The sequence below is a fragment of the Oryctolagus cuniculus genome, chromosome 3 (genome assembly GCF_051225735.1).
Source record: "Oryctolagus cuniculus isolate XC-2025 breed Fujian yellow rabbit chromosome 3, ASM5122573v1, whole genome shotgun sequence".
NCBI classification, from domain to species: Eukaryota; Metazoa; Chordata; class Mammalia; order Lagomorpha; family Leporidae; genus Oryctolagus; species Oryctolagus cuniculus.
The window spans coordinates 83,266,406-83,291,439 of NC_142869.1; the positions used below are offsets into that span (position 1 = coordinate 83,266,406).

The 25,034-nt window shown below is 42.6% G+C and overlaps 1 protein-coding gene and 1 long non-coding RNA gene across 42 annotated transcripts in view; one reads left to right on the plus strand and one right to left on the minus strand.

Annotated features, from left to right (window-relative positions):
* Positions 1 to 25,034, minus strand: part of PKP4 (plakophilin 4) — a 257,836-nt gene that overhangs the window by 31,176 nt on the left and 201,626 nt on the right. For 24 of the 41 annotated variants that reach the window (XM_070070834.2, XM_017342867.4, XM_051849499.3 and 21 more), the window contains 4 exons: positions 21,420 to 21,608; positions 19,758 to 19,977; positions 12,209 to 12,341; positions 10,037 to 10,250 (listed from right to left, as the gene is read on the minus strand). In XM_070070834.2, the coding sequence (XP_069926935.1) occupies positions 10,037 to 10,250; positions 12,209 to 12,341; positions 19,758 to 19,977; positions 21,420 to 21,608 (756 nt within the window). The remainder of the gene's footprint in view (positions 1 to 10,036; positions 10,251 to 12,208; positions 12,342 to 19,757; positions 19,978 to 21,419; positions 21,609 to 25,034) is intronic. The other 17 variants (XM_051849505.3, XM_051849500.3, XM_051849503.3 and 14 more) reach the window with 1 other exon arrangement.
* Positions 1,759 to 8,611, plus strand: LOC149127408 (uncharacterized). Its single transcript, XR_016230854.1, has 4 exons — positions 1,759 to 1,894; positions 2,494 to 2,590; positions 3,597 to 3,716; positions 8,534 to 8,611. It is a non-coding gene; the product is annotated as an uncharacterized LOC149127408 (long non-coding RNA).

A 25,034-nucleotide genomic window follows, 5' to 3' on the forward strand; every position in this document is an offset into this window, starting at 1 on the left:
CGCACCGACCGGGACGAGAACCCAGTGTGTCGGCGCCGCAAGGCAGAGGATTATCCTAGTGAGCCGCGGCGCCGGCCCAAGTCTTCCTTTTTCCATTGGTTCACCCTCCAATGGCTGCTGCGGCCGGCACACCGTGCTGATCTGAAGCCAGGAGCCAGGTGCTTCTCCTGGTCTCCCATGCGGGCACAGGGCCCAAGGACTTGGGCCATCCTCCACTGCACTCCCTGGCCGCAGCCAGCAGAGAATTGGACTGGAAGAGGAGCAACTGGGACAGAATCTGGCGCCCCAACTGGGACTAGAACCCGGGGTGCTGGTGCTGCAGGTGGAGGATTAGCCTATTGAGCTGTGGTGCCGGCCAAGATGCACACTAAAAGTTTGACATACAAATGAATGAAAAACACTTCAATAGTTTTTATATTCATTAGGAGAAATGACATACTTTTGAACTACTGCATCAAATAAAATAAATTACTAAAATATGTTATTCTTTCTTAACATTATGCTTCCATAGGCAGTGCTGGTGGACACTCGTTCACTTTATGCAGACACTCGGGAAGACGTGCAGGTATGTTGCCTTCTCTTGGGATGCCTGACCACAAAGTGTTACAACATAAGGCAGCTGTGACAAACTACAGGACACCTGAATGTCCTGTATGCCAGGCACTTCACATGTGTCCTCACAAACACCAAGCAGCGGCTGCGGTTCATCACTGGGGAAGCTGCTGTTTGACCGAGGCGAGTAAGTGGCCTGAGGCGAAGTATTCCGTCCCACCATGGCAGAGCGACAGATTGATCTGGCCGCAAAGCACACGGGGGCACAACAATATGCTGCCTCTGCCTGGACGGTTTGCAAAGCACGGACATTCTTATTTGGTAGGATGGGAGCTACCACTCATGGGCTTCGGGGTAAAGGGCAGAGGCCAGGGTGAAGCAGGTTGCCCTGCTGGCAGACTGAAGCCCTGGGGAGTGAGTGAGCAGGAGCGGGGAGGCTGGAAGCTAGAGATGGCCCGGACGGCGGCCATGCAGATTTGGATGGTGGGCAGAGAGGAGGCTGATGGGCCAGGAGAGGGAGAACCTATGTTCAGGATCACCGTTTAGGAGGGCTGGGAAGGCCCCAAGCGAGGGAGAGAGTCTACGAAGGAAATTTGGAGCCTGATGCAATCCGAGGTTGCACTGAAGATGAACCATCAGTCTGCATGCGAGGGTGAAATGGGGCTTTTCACAGCAACATGGACATCAAGGGAGTAACGGCAACAGAGCTGTGCCACAAGAATGTCCGCTACATGTGGCTCCTGGGTAACTGCTCAATCTCCCCTCCAGGACAGGGTCCCCTGTCACCAATGGGACTAGGAAGGAACTGAAATAATGGGGGAGCAATGCTTATAAGTGGGACATGCTGTTTGTGGGGAGCAACTCGGACTAGACTAAGTTACTGGAATTAAGACTTATTCTATGCATCTGCTCTCCCACAATATGGCGCTGGGAGAGGATGAAACAGCTTCTACACAGCTGCCTCCAGTTCAACCAATAAACAGCAGGACCTGCTCCTGATTGGAGGAGGGCAGCGTACTCGGCGTGTGGGTAGCAGAGTTGGGATTGGTGGAAGAGGACTATAAAGGAGGAGAGAGACAACACGCACCAGGAACATCTAAGGGGAACATCTAGCTGAAGGAACACCTGTGCAGCCGCCGAGAGAGCCGGCCGGCGGTGTGCCGCTCCCCCGCGGAAGTGGGGAAAGTGGCCAGGGGGAACCGCCCTTCCACGGAGGTGGAAGGGACGGCAGCCAACCTGGGAAGAACCAGCAGCAAACCCGGGGAGAGCCGAGCAGACAAAAGAACAGCGCAGGGTCCTGTGTCGTTCCTCCATGAAGAGGGGGAGCGACACTGTTCTCTAGGTAAATTCTGGGGGAAACATGCCATGGTGGGACAGAATACTTCGCAAGGCTCCTAAGGTACTACCACCTCAGCAGAGGGGTCTAGGACAAGTGTAGTGACCCCCAGGGCAGCTGGCTACAGTGCTGCTCCCAGCCTACAGGCAGGGCCTACAGCTGGCCTCCTAGGGAGAGGGCCTACCTGCTGGCCCTGCCAGGCTCCCGGGGACTGCCTGCACCCAGCACATGCACACTCCTGTCAGGCATTGGCGAGCTCCCTGAGGCCCTGCTGCAGTGGCAAGGGGATGCTCAGGTGGCCTGAAGAGTAGGAAATCCCTAGAGGGAGCAGTGTGGAGCTGCAGACCTGGGCTAGCACAGCAGCTGCACCCGTGCGGCCCAAGCCAGCACATGGCATGTGAAGGGGATCACTCAGGCTGCTGAACTCTCCCCAGTGGTTGATGAGAGCCACAGATCTGAATGTTTTTCAAGGACAGGAGGTGGTCTGTGTTTCTGTGATTGGGTAGGCACAAACGTGGATCACAGCACCTCAGCAGGATCTATCAATCCTAGAGGCCGACTGATGGAGCCACATTTGCATTTTAACACATTCTTCTTTATTCCAGGCAATTTCAGCACTTCAGGACTACGCGGAGCAGATTAATGACATAATGTTGTTGTACGCTCCTACATTCCCTGGGAAGCCATTTCTACTGAAAATAAGTAAGTCTATAGTTCAGAAGTGCCAACGGAGAACTGCCCATAGTGGGACATAAAGGATGGCTCTTTCTGTTACAGCAGAGTTAGTAAAGGAAATCACAGAAACACTGAGGCAGGAGTGGCAGTGAGGGCAGTGGTCCTACCACCTGGCTGTTATGCAGGATAGTCCAGGGTCTAACACAGGATTAGGTCATCTGGACTACCCTTGAGAGTGACCCAAGGAACAGTCCCTGCAGTCTTATCTGCCACAGAGAACCTCCGATCCAGGAACACACCACCTGTTCATCAGCAATTGCACTAAGTCTGCAACCTAGCTGTGCGGTGTCAGCGGAAGGTTTGAGACAAACAGGCCTGGACACACAGGCTGCAGCACAGCAATCAGGCTCGGAAGCCACACAGCTTTGGGGGGAGCTGGTCTGCAGCCTACTGGGCAGTTTTCTCCACATTTCCCCACCTTTCTTGCATTTCTAGGCTGTGCAGTCGACATAGAAACTGCCTCATTATGAGGCCTTTCCTTTGCTGCAAAATTCAGTGTTGATGGATGGATGGTTGACCTCAGGGTGTCCACACCTGACTGGAGCCCACACTCAAAGTAGAAGGTCCTATTCATCAACTTCGAAGCCTAAATCTTTTTCATACTCAGATAACTTAAAATACAAAACAAAATCACATTTCACAGATTTTCTAAGCAAAATACAATTGTATACATAGACGTGATCACTACTGAACACTTTCCAGGCTCAAAACCTAATAGGTTTTCTTTTTCTAGTTATCACTGATATGAGTGGGTGCTTAGGGTGATTTTTCTTTTAATTTCAAAATACAATTCCAATACAGTTGAATGTAACTAGTTGGTGGGGGAAGTTCTAGGATATTTCTGTATAATTCTTGGTAAAATGTGAAAGGCAGATGATACTGTGGTTTGTTCCTCCCTACCCCTTTTGGAGGTGATTTGATAGAACAAGGAAAATAACTAGCATTTACATCCTCCGATTTTGCTCCTTCTCAGCACTGCTCAGCGGCCTGGGAATCCCAACCAGCACACCAGGAACTCAACCTGGAGACCAGGCGGCTCCACCTCTTGGGATCCCAAGTTCCCACCCCTGATCCAAGGTGGAGGAGGAGGATGGTAAGCAGAGTTGAAGGTTGATTTCAGAACTCTTCCAATTCAAAGTTCTCTGAGTTGAGAATTGGCCAGTTTATAACAAATTGGTTTTTGTTTTGCTACCAATTCAAGTTTTCAAAATGTGTCATTTTCTTTCTCATTGTCAATTTTTATAGTTTAAAATATTTAGTAAATGAGAGACAAAGAGATGGACCCCATTGTTATTTATTTATTTATTTTTGAAAGGAAGAGTGGATAGTGAGAGAGAGAGACAGAGAGAAAGGTCTTCCTTTTTGCCGTTGGTTCACCCTCCAATGGTCGCCACGGCCGGCATACCGCGCTGATCCAAAGGCAGGAGCTAGGTGCTTCTCTTGGTCTCCCATGGGGTGCAGGGCCCAAGGACTTGGGCCATCCTCCACTGCACTTCCGGGCCACAGCATAGAGCTGGCCTGGAAGAGGGGCAACCGGGACAGAATCCGGCGCCCCGACCCGGACTAGAACCCGGTGTGCTGGTGCCGCAAGGCGGAGGATTAGCCTAGTGAGCCGCGGCGCCGGCCCCATTGTTATTATTTTATACATTGAATCAATTGGCATGGATGCTTCCTGATTTGGGCTGGGAACTGGGAATAGACGTTTTATTTCTGAAAACTCCTACACCATTCCTAACAGCTCTACACGGTCCACAAAAACTACAGAAGGTAATAAGCTGACTCCTATCTGAACCAGAGAACAAATGACTATTTTGAAGGCATATTAATTAGGCCAGCAGGACCTGTTTAGCAGATTGCTTCACCATGTAACGGCAAGTAAGAGTCTGACAGGCTGAAGGCACGTCCACTAAGCTCTCACACTTGGAAAAGATGACTTCCTGCCAGAATCCCCTGCTGTTTGCTAAACTTTAACCTTGCCTATCTGCCTTTCTTCAGTACACAACCATCATTTTCTAACTAAATTTCCAGATAATTAGAAATATGGAACTAATGATTAGGGAGGGAATAAGCCCAATTTCATTTTCTGCATGGTGTCTGGAATCCATAGTTGGCATGCAAAAATTTGGAATAGTGTGGAAATATTTTATTTAGCCATATGGATGAATAATCACTTGCTAAATTGGAAGGAATGTGAATGCAGCAGTCATACAAACAAAAATCTATTATTACCAAATAACAAAGGCTATTTTTTGGTAGTGAACACCAGTGTTAATAGAGGGTACCAGAAGTGTGATAGCTTGTGGACACCTGGTACATTAGAAAGCAGGCCTCCAGATTCTGTGCAATGTCTTTAATTTCTGTTGTTTTGTTGCTTTCAGAATTATCATTATCATGAAACTCACATTTCCTAGCTTAAAAATATTAAGTATCTTGAACAAATGAGTTCAACATTTCTTTTTTAGTGACAAGATGCTCTCTCTTTCCCTCTATACTCTGTGGCTCAGTAGACATTTCATAACCCAGCTGGAGAACCACCAAACTTTATCTAATATTCAAGTTTTAAATAAAATAGTGGCAAATTTTTTGGAATTAAAAAAAAAATCAGGCTGGCACTGCGGCTCACTTGGCTAATCCTCCACCTGTGGCACCGGCACCCTGGGTTCTAGTCCCAGTTGGAGCACTGGATTCTGTCCCGGTTGCTTCTCTTCTAGTCTAGCTCTCTGCTGTGGCCAGGGAGTGCAGTGGAGGATGGCCCAAGTGCTTGGGCCCTGCACCCCATGGGAGACCAGGAGGAAGCACCTGACTCCTGGCTTTGGATCGGCACAGCGCGCTGGTCGTAGCAGCCATTTGGGGGGTGAACCAATGGAAAAAAGAAGACCTTTCTCTCGTCTGTCTCTTTCTCACTGTCTAACTGCCTGTCCAAAATAAATAAATAAATAAATAAAAATAAAAAAAATAAAAATCACCCTAAGCACCCAGATATATCAGTGATTACTGGTAAAAGAAAACTTATTCGATTTGAACCTGGAAAGTGTTCAATACAATGAAGAAAACATAAGAATCATGTTACACATTAGAGAACCATTTTAATTAACAATGACAGCCATACTGTTTTGGGGAAATGCACTTGGCAAAAATTACTCCCCTCCCCGAAAATAAAGATGTGGCCAAAATTACAGGCCCCCAGAGGTTATTATATTTAAAGCCATGGCAAGGCATCTTTTTGAAAAAAGAATAGATAGAATTTTCTCTCTTAAGTACTGTAAAAATTGCCAAACTGAAACAAAGGGGACTAGGAAAAAAAAGATGTTGGACTAATAACTGGGTTGAATTACTTGATATTAAGAATAGTAGAATACCTAGTTCCAAGGAAGATATTAGCTTCTTTAAATTATACAATATTTTGAACATGGCAGTTCATTTTGCTTTAACATCTCATGATCCTAAGCTGACTATAGTTGTTACTGAAAAACTCTTAGGCCGAAGTTGGCCAGTGCCATGGTATCTGGGGATGACATTGGCTCAACACTGACATTTGGAAGGACACTGTTCTGTTTTCCAAGGGGATTTTATAGATGTGAAACTGATGGGCATGCTGGGTGAGAGCCGCACAGAAGGCCCTGCAGCCCATGTGGAAAGCCGACAAATTAATGAGGATGAGGTGCGCTTCCCAGTTAGGAGGGATCCCGGTGGCTAGGGCTAGGGCTGAGCTGGACTTTCTGTAGGGCCACTGTGAGTAACATGAGCTTGTGTAAGTTTATCTTTCTTGCCCCAAGTAGCAGTAAAGGTCTTCTCGCAGCTTTCTGGCTAACCCTGCTTTTTGCGTTAACTCCACAAACTCATGAGCTCCCTGCACGGTGGGTTCAAGCACGTGATGGCAGCTACCTTCTGTGGACGCTGTATGGGAGACCTGTGCATGAAATGGCTGATGACACAAAACGAATTCTGAGGTCTCCTCCAACTTCGTGATTCTACGATTTCAAGTTGGTTTACGAGTATTTGACTTGTGGAAGGGTCAATGAGAGAAGAGCTCAAGGATCTCTGAATTTCATGCTTTCTCATGTATCAGGGATCAGTCACTCTTAAAATGTTACTGAACATCAGTTAAGGTTGGTACCATTAAATTTTAGGAATGAGAAATGGGAGTGAATAATCTTGTTGTCTTTATAAATCTTGGGCTACACACACACAGAAAAGCAACTATGCTAGGTCGCTGTGCCTTGGTAGTTCCATATTGGCTAGAAAGTATTTCCATACAAACCCAGGTCAGGCTGGCTCTTAGCTTTCTAGGCCTGGAAACTGGTCCAGCTCCTTTCCTGTGGCAACTGAGTGAAGTGTTTATATTCTGATCACTCTCCTGCCAATGTTTTGAAAAGAACTTTCCATAAACAGTCCACAAAACAGAACAAATCGTTAGTACACAGTTACAGAGCAGTTCCTCGTTCCCCTGCTCTACAGAAGGCAGAAGCATGCTTCTTAAAGCCTACTATTGCTGGCAGATGTTCCCAAAGAGAAAAACTCCTATCAGGTTGTAGGTAGCTTTACCTTGGAAGTGATACCCTCTATTGGAGAAATAGCTCTTTCTGAATTAGAAACACTCATATCCTCTCTTTAAGGCCAGGGTCCATCTCTCTTAAAACATCTGTGTTCTCAACAACCATGCTCTGTCCCCACAGGAATGAAGAACTATGGAGGAAAACCTCTAATCAGCACTCACGTCGAGGGTGCCCCAGGAAATTAGTACATAAAAGCCCTTAGTAGTGCAGTCTGGCTCTACTTCAAATAAACTGGATTGATTTATAAATGAAAAAAGAAACCCACCCAAATTTCTTGTATTTTCTCTTCTTGGTTATCACTAAATCTTACAGCTTCCTTGAGTTCAGCTCAGGAAAGGGAATGTACTAGTTTCTCCCAAGGGGGAAAAAATAATCTCGGGGAAAAAAAATCCAGAAAAGATTGATTTCTTCAGTGAGAAATTATGACAGAACAGAAAATGAGCTGCCCATGAAGGATGCAAGGACCAAGTCAGCACGAGTCTAGCTAATCCAGAGGGAGGCAAATGTGAGCAGAAGCTGTGCTTTCAACCTCAGGCTGTCCCTGGATCTCTGCTGGTCTTCTGGGATCCACCACCTGCACGACCCTTCAGCTCAGTTGGCTGCGTGGGTGTGTCACCGTGAGAAGACACCTGAACATCACACAGTGAAGTTCAAAGTGATGGGACGAGAAAACATCAAATATACCACAAATAACAAGTGGCCTTCATGCCTCCCTAAAAGGCAGGACAGGGTCAATCTTTGGGCAGAATCACAGAGACTGTGTTGACTTCAAGGATGGATAATAACAGTGTTCTTCTTAATTCTATTTATCTTGCTTTAATTTTCATTTTATATATACATATCTATGTGAAATTTATTTTCTAGTATGAGAGGGTAAGATGCCCACAAAGCACTTTAGGAAGGGCCAATCTATACTAATAAATAAATGTGTAATTTAGAAGTATTAAGACATAAGTATTCAAAATACATAAAGGCAAGCAGCCCATTCCAGAGTTTACAATTATACAGAAAATGTATTCTACCTTCAGCACATACATATCTTACCTTACTGGGAGTACAGTGAAATATCAGTGATGTAGTTTGAACACTAGTATCATATGAGAAAGTGGAATCTCCTTAATATTAGATGTATGATGGTTTGATATATTCCCAAGTGTTATTGAATTATCTCTGACAGAACCGATAACTCCTGATGTCATGGTAGAAGCCAGTGGGAAATGGGATTAATTTTGAAGCAATGCTGTTAAAGTTTTAAATTAAATATCTCACACATGAAAAATAGCATGGCAAATATAAAACAAACACCCAGGTATCCACCATCTAGCTTTGTCAAATATTAACATTTTTGTATTAGTTGTTTTAGATTTCTCTAAAGAAACAGAACTGGATCTACATTTTGCAATCCCAAATTCTCGCTCTACTCCCCATGCAGGTAACTACTATCCTCTATCTATTTTTATCATGCTAATTATAAATTTTTTACTGCATGTTCCTATATCTAATAATAATTTACAGTTGCAATCTGCACGTTTAAAACCTTTGCCTACAAACAGTATCACAGTGCAGTTATCATTCTGCAAGTGTTTCTCAAGATTCCTCTTTGCTGCTGCACATAGCTCTAATGTGGTTAGTTTAACCCTTGAATGTGGTTTCCTTCTGTGAGAATACTGTGATTCATTTTACCACTCCCCAGCCAAAGAATACTTAGTACTTTCCCTGAACTCTCTATTTTGAACAACTGCCATGAGTTCATCTGGCCACAGAATCCGTCCTTACCCTCAGCCTCAAGTATTCTCCACTTCAGCACTGCAGTGTGCAGTCCAACAGGATGAGGCGAGGCGCACTCCTCCCAGCCCCTCCCTTCCGGTATCTGCCCATCACAGACAGACCACGCGATGTTGGTGTAATGGCTCCTGCTTCTCCGCTCCATTCCTTCTTTCCATCCTTCCAGCTCAGCAGTTATGATCACTGGGCTGCTAACTCCATCACAGGCCTCCCAGACACCAGGCTGACCTGTCCTCCGCCTGCTACATGCTGGAAGAATGCACTGAAAAGCCCAAGCTGGCCATGCCAAGCCCCAGGATACTTGCTGCATGTGGAAAACCACTGAGTTCCTAATAAAAGTTCTCTAAACTGGGTCTGTATCTCTCTGGCCTTGTTTTCTCCTCTAGTAAATTTATGACCCAGAAGTTCCCTCCTGCTGGCCCTGCTCTGCTTGTGACTGGAAACATCTCCCTTCTTCACCCAGCTACTTCCTGATCCTTTAGGTCAACCTTGGCTTTTATCAGCCAGGCAGCCTCCAGGCTCCTGATGCTACCTCTCCTGAGTCATGGCACTGGCCACATTTCCCGGTGGTCACAGAACCACATGTGTTGCTCCCCAGTCTGAGTGCTATCTGATGGCAGGGCTGGCTTTTATTCATGTTTACATCCCTTGGATCTTACAAAGAGACTGGGAATTTGAACAGGTACTCAGACCTGGGCTGAACCAAATGGACACTGGAAATCCATTAAGTATATTTTATTTTGCAATAAAGGAGACTCAGTCTATTTAAAACCAGTAGATTTCCTATGGAATGCATAATAGAGAATGACATATTCAGCCCTCCGTGAACAAGACATCTGCCAGCCAATACTTGTGCATTAACATGCACTATGACTAATCCTAACAGAGATGACCCTAAAGCACTGCAATTGCCTTCTGACTTGTTTGATTAAATTACACTCGGTCTTCACAGTAATATCTCTCTCCATCTATTACTGAAAACCTCCAAATGCTTCTCAATGCCACCACATAAGAGGACAGTCTAGACTGCTTATAGCATTTCCTCAAGGACAAGATCACATTCTCTACCTACCTGTAACAAGCTCCCTTATTTCGGCATCAATAGATTTTCTCAACAGTCTCAACAAGGCAGGTATCCCACCAACATTCTTCATTGCTATTTTATTTTCATCTGTGGACTTGCCAAAAACAAGGTTTCGGAGGGCACCGCAAGCATTCTTCTGAACTTCTAAAACTCTGTGGTCCAAAAGGTCAACCAGATGCTTGATTCCCCCTAGCCTACACACCTGAAATGGAAAAAACTAGGTATCAGCTCTAAGTGGCATGTGATTAAGTAGTGATCAAACAACAATCTGTGATGGAGCGTTCAATCTGGGTGGGACACGGATAACTCCAGATCATTTCAAAGGATTACTTTTTTAGGTGTAGGTGTTCAAGCCTAGTGGTTAAGATGTCTGGGTCCCACAAGGCAGTACCTAGCTGCAATTCGTGGCATTGCCTCTGGACTCTGGCTTCCTGCTATGTAGACCCTGGGAGGCAGTGATAATGGCTCAAGGCATTGGATTCCTGATGCTCACATGGGAAACCTGGACTGCAGCTCTAGCTCCTGGCTCTGGCCCTGGCTCAGTCCCAGCCCCAGCTGCTGTAGGTGTTCAGGGAGGGAACTAGCAGATGGGAGCTGTCTGTATCTCTAATACAGAAAACAAACAAACAACTAAAAAAAAATTTAAAAATGGTTGCTTTCTGTTCTAAGGAACACACATTTTAGAAATTCTAAGGACACTCTTTAAGAGGATTCTGTTTTCCTGGGTTCATGGCTTAAGAAAAGATGGGAGATTGAGGATTAATTTCCACATGCAGGCAGCACAGCCCTCTGGCCCTCTGACCACACACAGGGAACTGAGGTTCACCCAGGAGTGCAATGAGCAAGTGCACAAATGCAACAAAGCTGCTTGTAGGGTCAGAAACATCACAGGAAGTTAGTTTTGACTGAAGTTATTGAGTTTCCAGAATTGGTCTTTTAGGCTAATCCCCCCAAATATTCTTTCATGCATCAATCCATTAGTACAGTATTTGAATATTTCTGGGGTTTATTTACTACATCCTCCATATGGTCTATAGCTGGTATGCTATTTTGCATATTAAAGTGATGAAAAGAGCTTTAGTTCTGTGTGACATTCCAGCGGGGAAAAAGGCCTAAAACATTAAAAGAAAGAATGTAAGTAATAGACATGAGCCAATAACTAATAATTTGCTATATTTCTGTAAACACCAAAAACCTTTAAAATCTGAAATAAAATATTCAAGTATGTTCAGCATTAGTAACGGTTATAAATCCTCTGTAACTTCACTTAATTGTAGTTGGCATCAGTTTTGACTAGCATCTCATAAAATGCATCAGCTCACTAGTTCATGGAATATTACTGTTTTTATCCAATAGAATTTTGGAAATATCTTTTATAGTTTCTGTGTATTTTATTTTTTAAACATTAAGAAATCTATTTGACAGGCAAAGAGAGAGAAAGAGCGAGAAAGCATACGAAACAGAGTGCATATATCAGAGAGAGAGAGAGAGAGAGAGAGAAGCCATGAGAGAGAGCAGGCTCTCTCCTGTTGGTTCACCCCCCAAATTCCTATATTTGCAAGGTTTGGACTGGGCTGAAGCTAAGAGCCAGTAATTCCATCCAGATCTCCCACATGGAACCCAATTACCTGAACTATCCCTGCTGCCTCCTAGCATACGCATCAGCAGGAAACAGGGGTCAGGAGCCAGAGCAGGGGACCAAGCCCAGGCACTTGATGTGGAATATGAGTCTAGTAGTTGCTAGGTCACGCGCCCACTCTTGGAAGTATCTTTAACATACAGGTTGTTTTTTTAGTTCATGTTTTCTAAATAAGCTATTGAAGTAGATGCGTAATTTGAAAAGGTTGAAAGCACTTCAACAAATAGGAGGAATCTTCAAAAGTTCATGAAAAATGCATATTATGAAAAATATGGATTTAAGACTTTCTATTCAAATCAAGTTTATATTCTAATTCCACTTTTCCACATACTTTTTGAAGGATTCTCAAACACTCATCTCAGTTTCTCCTGAGATATATTTAAATTAAGAAGGAAAAGTTTTTGATAACAAGAAAATCCCTTTAAAAAGGTCTCAGAATTGCATCTGGTAATTTCTTAACTATTATATGCACAGGACTGCCAAGAGGAAAGGCAGAGTCACTGCAGGTGCTGCTCTTGTACCTCCATCTTCACTTTGTTGTCGCCGAAGCACAGGTGCTGCAGGTAGGCTGCTGCGTTGGCCTGGACAGACGGGAACTGGTGCTGCAGCATGTGAATGACCTCAGGCAACTCAGGGTCACGCCAGGCGAACTCCCTGCATGAGCAAAACAGGCTTCAGGAGGACGGCCCACGATGTAATAATACACTGAACAAAACCTTTGCTATCGAAGTAAACAAGCTTGGCTGAGACAAAGCCTGGAAGTTACCAAAAAAAAATCCTAAAATACAGAGGCAAGTTTTCTTCCCATGAACACAGGCAGGGTCCCAGATGCTTGTGAGCTTGAAGACATCATGATGCCCAGATGCATGGGGAACAAAGAGAATTCTCAATATGAGTAAGTTGTCTACTCCAGTGCTCTTCCTCCTGATTCCAATTTTACATCATTCTACCTATGGAAGCAATCAGCACAGGTAAATAATGCACTTCAGCTAAGTGAGATGTCACTCATGAGGAGAGAGGAGGGACTGGTGGGAACGGGCAGAGCTGGCGTTAGTCTAGAAATCACCAGTGCTATGAGCCCAGTGATTTTTAGGAAACTCATTATGTATGGTTGCTCTTAATTATAAGAGAGGCAGAAAAAAGATAAAAAAGAAAAAAGTATTTTAAAAGTAATCCTATATCCAGGGACATCATTCTAGGTACTTCATATGTGTAGAATCGCTTATTCTTATGGCAACCTCACAGATTTGGAAGCTGAGGCAAAAAGGCTACGGACACATGGGCAGTAAACAGTAGAGCAACATCTGGACTCAGGCAGCCTGCCTGTGGAGTCTTCACCCTCAATCACAGTGCTAAGCCACACGAGCTTGCTATGGACACACACTTGGCTTTTTTTCAGCTAACATCCAACCTAGAATCTTCCAATGTCATTTGATGGTTGATTATCCTAGTTAAACATGAATTTATGTTTATATTATGTGAAGACCAGGAACGTAGAAAATAGTGCACAGAACAACAAATATGCAGACTCTGATTATGGGATGGAAGCAGTTAATCAAAATTGAATCAATACCCAATTAACCTTTAAATATTATTTTTAATAATTAGCCACCAACCAATACTTCTCCTACATTTTTAAAGCTCCAGTGTTCCATTTGACCTAGGAAGTCTTCATGGATAAACTTGACTGGTATACTGCAAAGAGGTAGGTTTTCACAAGCCTACACACACACACACACACACATGCCAGGGTACCTCCTAATGTCCATGGGAAATGTAGTTAAAAGGTAAGTTTATTTTGCTGTAAAATTTTTTTTTGCAATTTTGGATTGTTTTTTCTAATAGGCATTTTCTGTGAACTCTTTGAATACCCCTTGTACTAACCACCCAAACAAAATATTTAGTGAATTCATTTTATGCTACAGGTGTCACATTAGGTGTTAGAGATACAAATATTGGATAATACATGAATTTTTCTACAGGTTCTTACATGCCAAACTAAAAAGTATAATCTTAATGGTAATCACAGGAATTCTCATTTACTAAGTTTCCTTGCATCAGGCATTGTGTCAAGAGCTCTGTACTCACTACCTCATCATCCTTCCCATTGTCCCCAAGAAGTAAGCACTAGTAACTAATGTTAGCAGATTAGGAACTCAGGAGTAGTAATTAAGTGGGGCAGGTTAGTGAAATCCAGGTGCTCTACATGCGTCTCTACATGAAAGGAACAGAAGGCTAATGGAGCTTTTCACGCAGGAGCATGAGAAAACGTGACATGGTCACACTTACATGGAAGAGAACTCTACTGGCCAAGTACAGAAGGTACCAGAATTAGACAAGACGGGAGGCAAGGAGACTATTCACTATCCACACAGGAATCCACACTTGCTCAAAACAAAATATAGCCATTTTTGATTTCTCTCTTCCCTTATCTTCTTCAAATAATTCATCAGTAAGCTCTATTGACTAGTTCCAAAATACTTCACATAAACCAAGTCCATTCTTCTCTCCATCTTGCCTGGACCACTTTAATAGTCTCCTACCAGTTCTCTATGCATCAAATATCACCCCTTGCCCACCCACAATCTATTCTTTGCATAGCAGCCAGATGATCTAAAACTGCAGTCAGGGATGAAATGGAGATTTCTGGCAGACTGGGGAACAGGCTGGATGATAACATCATTACACAGACATTAAGAACACAGCAAATGCTAAGAGAGGCAGATAACAGCACAAACAGCACAGAATTTGAGGTTGAATGCCTGGATTCTAGGTCTTTGGTCCTTCAGTTACTGTGATTTTGAAAACACATTAATTATTTGGAGCTTCAGTTTCCCCATCAGTAAAACAGGAACAGTGGAACTATTTTTCCTTTCTTATAGGTTGGCTGTGATGATGTGCTTGCAAACATGATACAGGTATTTATTAATATCATCATGCCTGTAAAATGAGTTGTTCTAAATAGGGGGATTTTCTGCAACAGTTTTCCTTTCCTTTCCTTTTATCTTATTAACTACATCTAAAGCCGATTATGTATATCCATGCTATATTGTCAGAGTGCATAGAATGTGGTTTAATATTTTATTGAGGGCTTACAATCATTACAAAAAACATTTGTACCACTTTAAATGGCACAGTGATGGTCGGGTAACACCAAGGGTATGCTGGAGCTGGAGCCAGGCAATTAGGCTTGGTTGGCTTGAACCCCAATCTTGATTTAAATTCAGCAGAAATTTACATTGGAATAACTGCTATCAATTTGTGTGCTGAATGGCATCGATTGCCTGCCAGGATTTGCTTCATGAAAACCTAAGCTCAGGCTTCTGCTTTCAGCCGTGATGGAGAAACTGGTGCCCTCCCACATAAACTACAAAAGTGAGCTAAAGGCCTGTGGAAACTGTTTCTAGGCCTGGACAATAGGCAATTCAAGAGCGTAATCCCTGAGATGAAGGAAATCCCCAAGGAGTCCTACATCTACCTGGCTTGCTGCCTAGGACTTTTCTGGAACACAATGCAGGGAGCTTGGCTCAAGTTATGTGGAGTAGACTTAGTGAGGTGAGGGGAGAGACTGGGATCAGGGAGTGTGAAAGTAGTTAGAATGTGCAGGGCAAGGAACTGGAAAGGAGGAGCTAGATGAGTCTGTGTGCGAGTCACTCGTAAGTCTTAAGTAGAGCACTGGGCTGTGCAGGTGCAAGGCACACGTGCAGGTCTGGTGGAGGGAAGCTGCTACCCCACCCAGAGCCCAGAAACCAGGTGATGTTGGATTCTTGCCTGGTCAGAGGGAAGAACTTGCTGAGCATGCTAGGAATTGAGGCAAGACTGCACAAAAGCTGTGTCTTAGGAGTAAGGACCAGACATAGAACAAATCAAGTCATAAGGCTAAAACAAACTGGAGAGAGACCTACCAAAGAATAAAAGCCATCTTTGACAGGATCAAAAGGCTCTGCCAGTAACTTAAGTTACCTGCAGTATCCTAAAGGGAGACAGCCTAATCTAGATCCTTACGTATCATCCACAATAGTCAACATACAATTTAAAATTAGGGGCCTGCGCTGTGGCGTAGTGGGTAAAGCTGCCACCTGCAGTGCTGGCATCCCATATGGGCGCCAGTTCGAGACCCGGCTGCTCCACTTCCAATCCAGCTCTCTGCTATGGCCTGGGAAAGCAGTGGAAGATGGCCCAAGTCCTTCGTCCCCTGCTCTTGCATGGGAGACCTGGAAGAAGCTCCTGGCTCCTGGCTTCAGATTGGCGCAGCTCCGGCCATTGCAGTCATCTGGGGAGTGAACCAGCAGATGGAAGACCTCTCTCTCTCTGCCTCTCCTCTCTTCGTGTAACTCTGACTTCCAAATAAATAAATAAATCTTAAATTTAAATTACTAGACATGCAAAAAAATCAAAGATAGAAAATAAAGCAACAGAAACAGATCCAGAGACAACTCTGGAGATGGAATCCTTAGAGGAGGAATTTAAAATGGTTATTATAAATGTTTTCAAAGACTTAAAGAAAAAGATGCAATAAGGAATGAATAGATGGGCAAATCTCATCAGAGACATGGAAACTATAAAAGTGGAACCAAATTGAAGTATTTAAAATGAAAAAAAAAATCACTGGATGGGCTAATGACAGACTGGAGGCTGCAGAAGAACATGAAATTTGAAAATGGATCAATAAAAAATAAGCAACTGGGAGAACACAGAGAAAAAAGATTTAAAAACAGTGAACAGAGCTTCAGCAATCTATGAAGTCAGAAGTTACTCTAAATTGCGTAATTTGAATTATAGAAGAAAAGAAGTTTGGGGCATGAAAAAATTTAAATAGTGGCTGGACATTTTCCAGTCTGGGTAAAAACCTCAATCTACATTCCATGAATCTCAGTGAACTCCAAACAGGTTAAATGCAAAGAATACTAGACTTGGGTCCACCAAAGTAAAACTGCTGAAAGCTAAAGAGAAAAATCTGAAAAGCAGTCAGAGAGAAGACAGATAATATAATGAGAAGAATGATACAAGTGATGTCTGACTGCCTGTCAGAAACAGGTAGTCGGACAATAATGAATGGCAGCTCCACAGTGCTGAAAGAAAAGGAAAATCCACACACCTGCAAATCCTGAATGTTGTATCTGGCAAAAAAAATAAAAGTACCCTTTAAAAGTGAGTGAAATAAAAAATTTTCAGATAAATGAAAGCTGAGGATTTTTTTGCAAGAAATACGAGAATGTTAAAGGAAGTTGTTCTTTAGGCAAAGGGAGATGAGCTGAGACGGAAACTTGAATGTATTGGTAGAATAGAACTATAATGGTAAACATGTGGGCAACTATAAAGGATTAACATTTTTTACTTCTCAATTTCCTTAAAAGAAAACTGACCATTTGCAATAAAATAATACTATATTAAGAGTTTTATAAAATATGTAGGAATAAAGCAATTGGTATCATAAAAGTCAAGGGGATGTAAACAGGATTATTCTGTCGAATTCCACAAATGAGGCTCTGCTCACAAGAAACACCAAGCATGTTGTCACACTTTAAGTCACCGTCATTTTCCACAGAAAGTGCTTTTATGTTACATACCTTTGAAAAGCATCATTTGTGCTATTAATAAGTTTGGCTTCCAAGTAGACAACTCCAAAATGACCTAAATTTCTTTTATATAATAACTTCTCAGGCTATTATGTAGAACTAATAATAAAGGCTTACAAGTAAATAAAATACTAATATTTTCAAGTTGTTCTTTTTAAAATTGAAAATCAAATGAGAGTTGTTATGACCTTTCATTCGGGCTTGAATATTCAAACTTCAAATTTACTTGAACTGCAATTTCAGCCAGAATAAATGCACCTGTTATTATAAGATAATCATTTATTCATCTTATGAAATGCATTATTAGTAAAGTTTCACATAATCAGAGCTCGCCATAATAGTTTTATGCATTAGACTATGAAATTATCATACTATGAATAGCTGAAGTATATTAACATACACGGAATCCTTGTTTATAGTGAATCAACTCATATTAGAGGTCAAAACTAATGTCATCAAGGGCACATATTAAACTCAGAACTCTAATCATACTTCACTGCTTTCCTGGGTAGCTATTCTTTTCTCTGCAAGTTCATCCACGGTATGGTCTAAATTACCCATAGTTCAAACTCCTTTTGGCAACTTCTGCATCTATGAGTGCCCAGTCTTTTTTTTTTTCTCACATGTTTTGTTGTTACTTTGAGAATTAAGAAAGTGAAATAATGTAAGGCATTTTGGACAACTATATTGGAGATGCTATTAAACAAATAAAATTTTTAAAAATCCTGAAGATGATAAAAAACAAAGAAGGACTAGAAGCCAATGTATGTAAAGGCTTAAAGAATTTTAGGGATAAAAGGGAATAAGGTAAAGTGATTTTTAGTGAAGCAGTGGGCTTCCCATTCAACTCTAAAATACCTTGAGTTATTTTGTTTCAATGACCAACACCTCTGGCCGGCGCCACGGCTCACTAGGCTAATCCTCCGCCTTGTGGCGCCGGCACACCGGGTTCTAGTCAGGGCACTGGATTCTGTCCCGGTTGCCCCTCTTCCAGGCCAGCTCTATTCTGTGGCCAGGGAGTGCAGTGGAGGATGGCCCAAGTCCTTGGGCCCTGCACCCCATGGGAGACCAGGAGAAGCACCTGGCTCCTGCCATCGGATCAGCGCGGTGCGCCGGCCGCAGCGTGCCGGCAGTGGTGGCCATTGGAGGGTGAACCAACAGCAAAGGAAGACCTTTCTCTCTGTCTCTCTCTCTCACTGTCCACTCTGCCTGTCAAAAAAAAAAAAAAAAAAAAAAAAAAAAAAAAAAAGACCAACACCTCACCCATCAGTTTCATTCACTTACATTAGAATAAGTTGGTAGATAATAATTGTTGCTAAAAATGAATCAATACTTTTAAGAATTTTCCAGTGAAACAACTATTTGTGGGAGAAAAGTGAATGAAATCCTGCTAACACATGCCTTAAAATAGCACTGTAGCTGCTTAAAATTTAGTGACAATTTCACTTTCAGAAATGAAAATCCTTCTAGTTTCAAAATATCTTTAGTTATTTCCTGAATATTTTAAGTGATTTTCATTAAAGATGAAGCCAAGTTTTCAAAATTGATCAAGCACTGATACTTAATAAAAATTGCTACCTGCATGACCAAACAAATTAAAAAGGAAAAAATCATCTATTATTTGCCAAATATTTTTTACTTTTGAGAAATGAGAATTTCTTGTAAACTATTTTCCTCCTAAATGGCAGATAGCTTTTCAAAGGAGTTTTAAAAACTCTACTTAGGGGCCAGCACTGTGGTGTATCGGGTAAAGCTGCCGCCTGCAGTGCTGGCATTCCATCTGGGCGCTGGTTCAAGACTCGGCTGTTCCACCTGCAATCCAGCTCTGGCTTGGGAAAGCAGAAGATGGCCCAAGTACTGGGGCTCCTGCACTCACATGGGAGGCCTAGAGGAAGCTCCTGGCTCCTGGCTTCAGATGGGCGTAGCTCCAGCCCTTGTGGCCATTTGGGGAGTGAACCAGTGGACGGAAGACTTCTCTCTCTCTGCATTTGCCTCTGCCTCTCTGAAACTCTTCCTTTCAAATAAATACATAAATCTTAAAAAACAAAACAAAAAACTCTACTTAGCATTGATCATCATGCAAAATGTAGAGAACACTGGTCTCTCCCAGAGCAAAACAATCGTATTCATTTTCTGAAGTCCTCATCCAGGGGTCATGACAAGGGACAAGAGGTAAAAGGATCCAGGAAAGTCTGTTGTTTAACTCTAAGAGGCTCTCCCAGGTGGTTGCCTTGGTTAAGTGTTTCAGTGATGAATACTGCAGACATTCCTCCAGATCTGTGCATTTTCTAACTTATCAAGAATAAAAAGAAGGAATCTCTCTTTAAAATGAAATTAGACTCAAGGATCTATATAAATAGAATACAATTGGCAGTATTAGAGATAAGGAATTACTGATTTATAACAGACTTAGCAACTTGAAGTTAGAATGCAGGAGCTGGCTGGTTCCTGCGACATGGGAGTACTCTGGGGACTCCTAACCAGTACTCGCCTGGGGTCTTTCTGAATGCTGTCTATTGATGGGGATCTGGTGGTGCCATCGTCACCCGGTGCTGCGTGCTGGAGCCTGTTATAATTGCACTCTTGTACTCGGTACTGGATCGGCCTGTAGGGCTCCGCATAGGTAGCTGTTGTGTTCAGAGCATAATTATTTCTTTGGTATGTAAGGGTACTTCGTTGGCTGGATGTCCTTTGTAGATTTCCAACACCTACTAGAAAGTCAACATTTTGAAAAAAATGAGTATGTTCTCCCTGAGATCATACTTTTCAAAAGTAAAACATTTTTAACTTTAAGAAGTTAGGCAATTTTAGATGTCAATTTTATTAGCAGGAAATAACAAAACTGAAACTATAAATATGCTTATATAGTAGGCCTTATAAGTTTACTATAATGTAGTAATTTAAAAATTCCAAGAGAAATAAGAATTGAGCTAACCTTAGAAACAAATAATAGCACAATTTCATAATTTCATTTTACTGATAAAATACAAGGTAACCGCTCAAATTTGTAAATAATTGAAACCATCAAACTTCTTAACACATAAATATACATGTTACCTTGTTTTGATACACATTTTATTTCTACGCCTGAGGATCTTGATAACATTGGAAAACATACTTCCCAAGAGGGAAAGAAGATTGATAAATCAAATTATTCAATAGCTATTCCCATAGGTTATTGCATGATGCTATGTGTAAAGGCACTATACGCTGTATTAAGTATTTCTTTCATAATTACTTCAGCAGATGGCTCTCTACATATTCTATCTGCAATCAAAAATTTCAACATTCTTTATTTCTTCCCCCTATTCAAGAAATTCTTATTTATAGGACATAAGAACCAGTGAATAACTTCTTCACTAAAATCTGCTGAAAACTGGAGCACAGTGCCTCAGTGGACTAAACTGTCAGTTTCCAGCAAAGAACCAATTCAAATTCTTCTCCCCCTGCTGTTCCAGGAGGCACAGCTCCTACAGTTGTGCCTCTTACAGGTCATCACTGCTACTTGAACTTCATTTGTGTGCATGGTAATAAATCTGTAATGCTTTTATTTAAAAAACCAAAGCCAACACTAGAGACTCCATGGGCCAGCCTGGCAGTGCAATCTGGCCGCTCATACTGCCTACAGCTTCTGCTTTATCATCCATCACAGTGCGGCATGAACAGGAGGGCTGGGACGCAAGGGAGTGATGCTGCAGCCCACATTCTGAACCTAAGTGGTCAGAGGACATCCAACATCTAAAAAAGAGGACTGACACTCCAGACGTGTGATATCAAAGATAGCAAGGCCACTAATGCATGGATTTTCTCCAAATTGTTGTTCTGGGCATCAAAATGATGAAGCAATTTTCAAACAAAGGTTTTCTTTCTATACCTGATTTGCTTCTAACCCAAAGAGTCTCAGATTTATAACTTTACAATTTTGTTCCCAAATTAACAGTACAATCACTATGTTCACCAACTGGGATTGTACCTAGGTAAAAATATATCACCTACAAACAGGTATTAAATGAACTTCTCATTTACTGTTTACTGATCTGCTGTTACAGCTGCTTACATGACTTCCTCGGCACAGGGAACGCAATCTCAATCAAGTCCTTCTACTGTTGGGTTCATGAAATCGGGAAAGCAGCTGCACACAGCTGCCGCCCACCTGAGCCTGTGCGGAACAGCGCCGTCTGGGACCCCTGGAGCTCCACAGTTCCGTGGTTTGGGCTGCGGTACACTGGGCTGTAATAGGTCCTCCCCTCGTATATAGGGGTGATGTGCAAGTCCGGAGACACAGCTGAACGAAGGTCTGGACCAAGCTGACTGTGTTGACTAGCGTAGGAACTCCGCAAGCCTGGAGGCAGGAAAATCCCATCAGTAAGTACTGGGAAAAACACCCTGAGGGGAACCATAAACCCAACCACAAGTCTCACCTAGAGGACCAAGTGTGCAATCTAAACACCTAGACTGGCTGATTTCACACAGGAAACATGCCGGGTTGAAAAGGACTCTGAACACATTCCTCAAATCAAACCTTCGAGGAAGCACATGCCAGCAGCGCTTCACCTCACACTCCTCTCCAGGCCTGAAGCCCCCTCCGCCCCTCCCAACTCCCAAGTGGGCATCCAGCTCTGTGGGGCTGGCTCACCCCGTCTCACAGTGTTCAATCCCAGTGCCTAGGATGAAGCCTATGCAACGACCTAAGGAAGAACTGTTTCTAAAATGTCTCTCTGCTGATTCACATCTTAGTTTTTGAGGAAAACACTAGAAGTTTTATGCTCCAAAGTTGTATATATTATCAGTAAACTGCTAAAATTCATCAAGCATTATGAAATACTATTTTATTCTTTGACATTGTCGTATTTTTCCTTTCTTTTAAGAAAACAAAAACCACGTTTATAGGTATGCACATACCAGACTCTTGGTTACCTTCTTTCTAGTATGAAGGAGAAGTCCCAAGTTAGTACTACATTGACATTAAGACAATTAAAATAGTTTCATTCAAATTGCTAATAAGTTTGCACATGCAACTAACAATAAAAAGATGTCAAAGATTTCTTTTCTTTGGAAAATTGAATTAGTACATTCTGTATTATGATGCTCAGAAGTCTGCAATTTGTCTTCATTAGTAAGAAAAAATTGGTCACCGACTAAAGTTACATTCCAAATACAAGCAAGTGAAAGCTTAAACATATCTGAATTCAGCTGGCATATCTGTTTTTTAAAAAGTTGCAAATTATTAACATAGTAAATAATTATAAAAGCATAGATTGTTCCCATCGTGTTAGCTGTTAATCAAATAACAATTAAAAGCAGATGGGCCTGAATACGAGTGATAATTATATGTTGTTTAGTAAGGAGGGATGAGAAAGTTAATAAACACAGAAAGCTTCGAAAGAGAATGATTCCCGCCTACCCTGGACAGCAATGCGACAAGGGGAGAAACTAAATAAACCTCTCAATACCAGCCTGCAGCTGCTGGCTCCCCAGTTGCTAAAATGGAGATAGGGGGTTTCCACAATTTTATAACTGGAAGACTGGCCAAATCTTATTTCAAAACCTAGGAAACTAAGAGGCCAAAAGGATGTGTAATTCCCCTCCACAGAGAGCTACTAGGTCCTCGTGGGGCTGAGAGCAATCCACAGGTCAGTATGTCATTATACCTCATAATGGATGCGGTGGGGTCTCAAGGATCAAGGTGTGGGCAACCTTGACCTCCCCAGGACCTTCCACAAACATGAGCTTAAGAGGGAGTTTAGCCCACCAGGGAGGGCTGTGTGGATGCCAATTTGATGCTGAAGATGTGATGATGACCGTTATCAAACAATTCTACGGATGATTGCAGCTCTTCATTCCCTGGCAGATTTCTTCTTACTAGCAGAGTATAAGCCTTCTCCTTTATGGAACTCAGGAGTACTTTGTTTTTCTTATTAATTGTGACATACAGTGGGTGGGTGGTGAATCAACCTCGTCTTTGGGAATCTCTTCAAAATGAGGTGCCGGCCGGCGCCGTGGCTCACTTGGTTAATCCTCCACCTGCGGCGCTGGCATCCCATATGGGCGCCGGGTTCTAGTCCCGGTTGCCCCTCTTCCAGTCCAGCTCTCCGCTGTGGCCCCGGAGGACAGTGGAAGATGGCCCAAGTGCTTGGGCCCCTGCACCCGAATGGGAAACCAGGACGAAGCACCAGCTCCTGGCTTTGGATCAGTGCAGCGCTGGCCGCAGTGGCCATTTGGGGAGTGAACCAATGGAAGGAAGGCCTCTCTCTCTCTCTCACTGTCTATGACTCTACCTGTCAAATAAAAATAAAACAAACAAACAAACAAACAAACAAAACCAAAATGAGGTGCCACTGCCCTGCTCCCCAGCCCACAGACACCATGACTTCACTGGGACACTCTGAAGGTCACTCACACTCAGGCAGGGGCTGGCTGAGGACGGCATGGTTCTGAAGTTCACCAGGCCCCATGCTCCCACCAGCCACTGCGACTTGAACTGACAGCAAAGCATCCTGCTCCACTATCAGAATGCTACAGACCTGGCTGGCTTCTTAACTGGAATCCATGCAAACTGAAAACTTTTGTAGGCATTTACTGTAACTGCACGGGAATGGTAGGAAAATGAGCTCCAAGCCATTTAAAACTATAGAAAGTAACCAGCAGGCATTCACTTGTTGCAGGCTTATTTGTAAAATTAAATATTAAATGAGACAGGCTGTAACGGGAAAAGGTATAGAGTTGGTAGTGAGATGTAGCACTTTGTTAATATTAAAAATTGTTTTGAAAACAATGTCTGCTACTGTTTTTGTTTACATGTTCATGCCTTAAGTGCACACACACACAGTTTTGTAGATCAGCATCTAAAAAACTGCCTAGACCCAGGAGATTAAGTCCAATGAATATGTGTAGAAAGTCCACCATAACTTAGTATTACTGGAGGTAGACTACAGGTAATTATGTTCTATAATCAGCATTAGGAAATTTTCCAGGAGTTTTATACAGATTAATTTTTAATAACCTCACTTGCTCTTACAAATAATGGAAAACCATGAGACTCCACAATATTATTTACCCAACCAATCATTTCTTTTTGCAATCTCACAAATACATACACATTAGATTATCAATACAGTGATATATGTGATTCAAAACCTTTGTATCTAAGACATTAGAAATAACATAAATATATTTCAAACATCATATTTTTCTCCAAACTTTTCCTGACATGTTATATTTGTACTGAAGTGAGTAGTTCAGAACATGTGTGTTTTTCTGTGGTAGGAAGTCAGTTCACACATGTATCATTTAAATGACAAGATCATCAAATGATCTAGTCCCCAAAACTATTAAAAAATAGTGCTCTAAGCTTCAAACTTCTAAATTAAGAGTAACAGCAAATATGACAGGCACACCACTTTTAAAGTTAGAGTGAAAGAAAGGAATTCAGAAATTAGGATCTACGTTCAACTCAAGTGGGTAGGAAGGTGACAGGAAACCAACTTCCCTAGTATGTTTTAAAGAAGAATGTAAAGTTTTAGGAAAAAAGCAATCAGACAGAGGCTAGGTTTCATATCCATCTTGCTCCTGTCCTGCCCTGAAACATAAATTCTTTTCACACCTGCACTGTCAGAAAAACAGTCCTTTTAAACCAGAGAAGCAGAGCCCTGTCAGGGTTAAACAGAGACGGTAATTCAAGTGCTGCCTCCTTCTTGGGCCCTCACTCCACTTCCTGCAGGTTGGAGGATTTTGCAGGGCTCTTCTACATGGTGGGATGAAAGTGAAA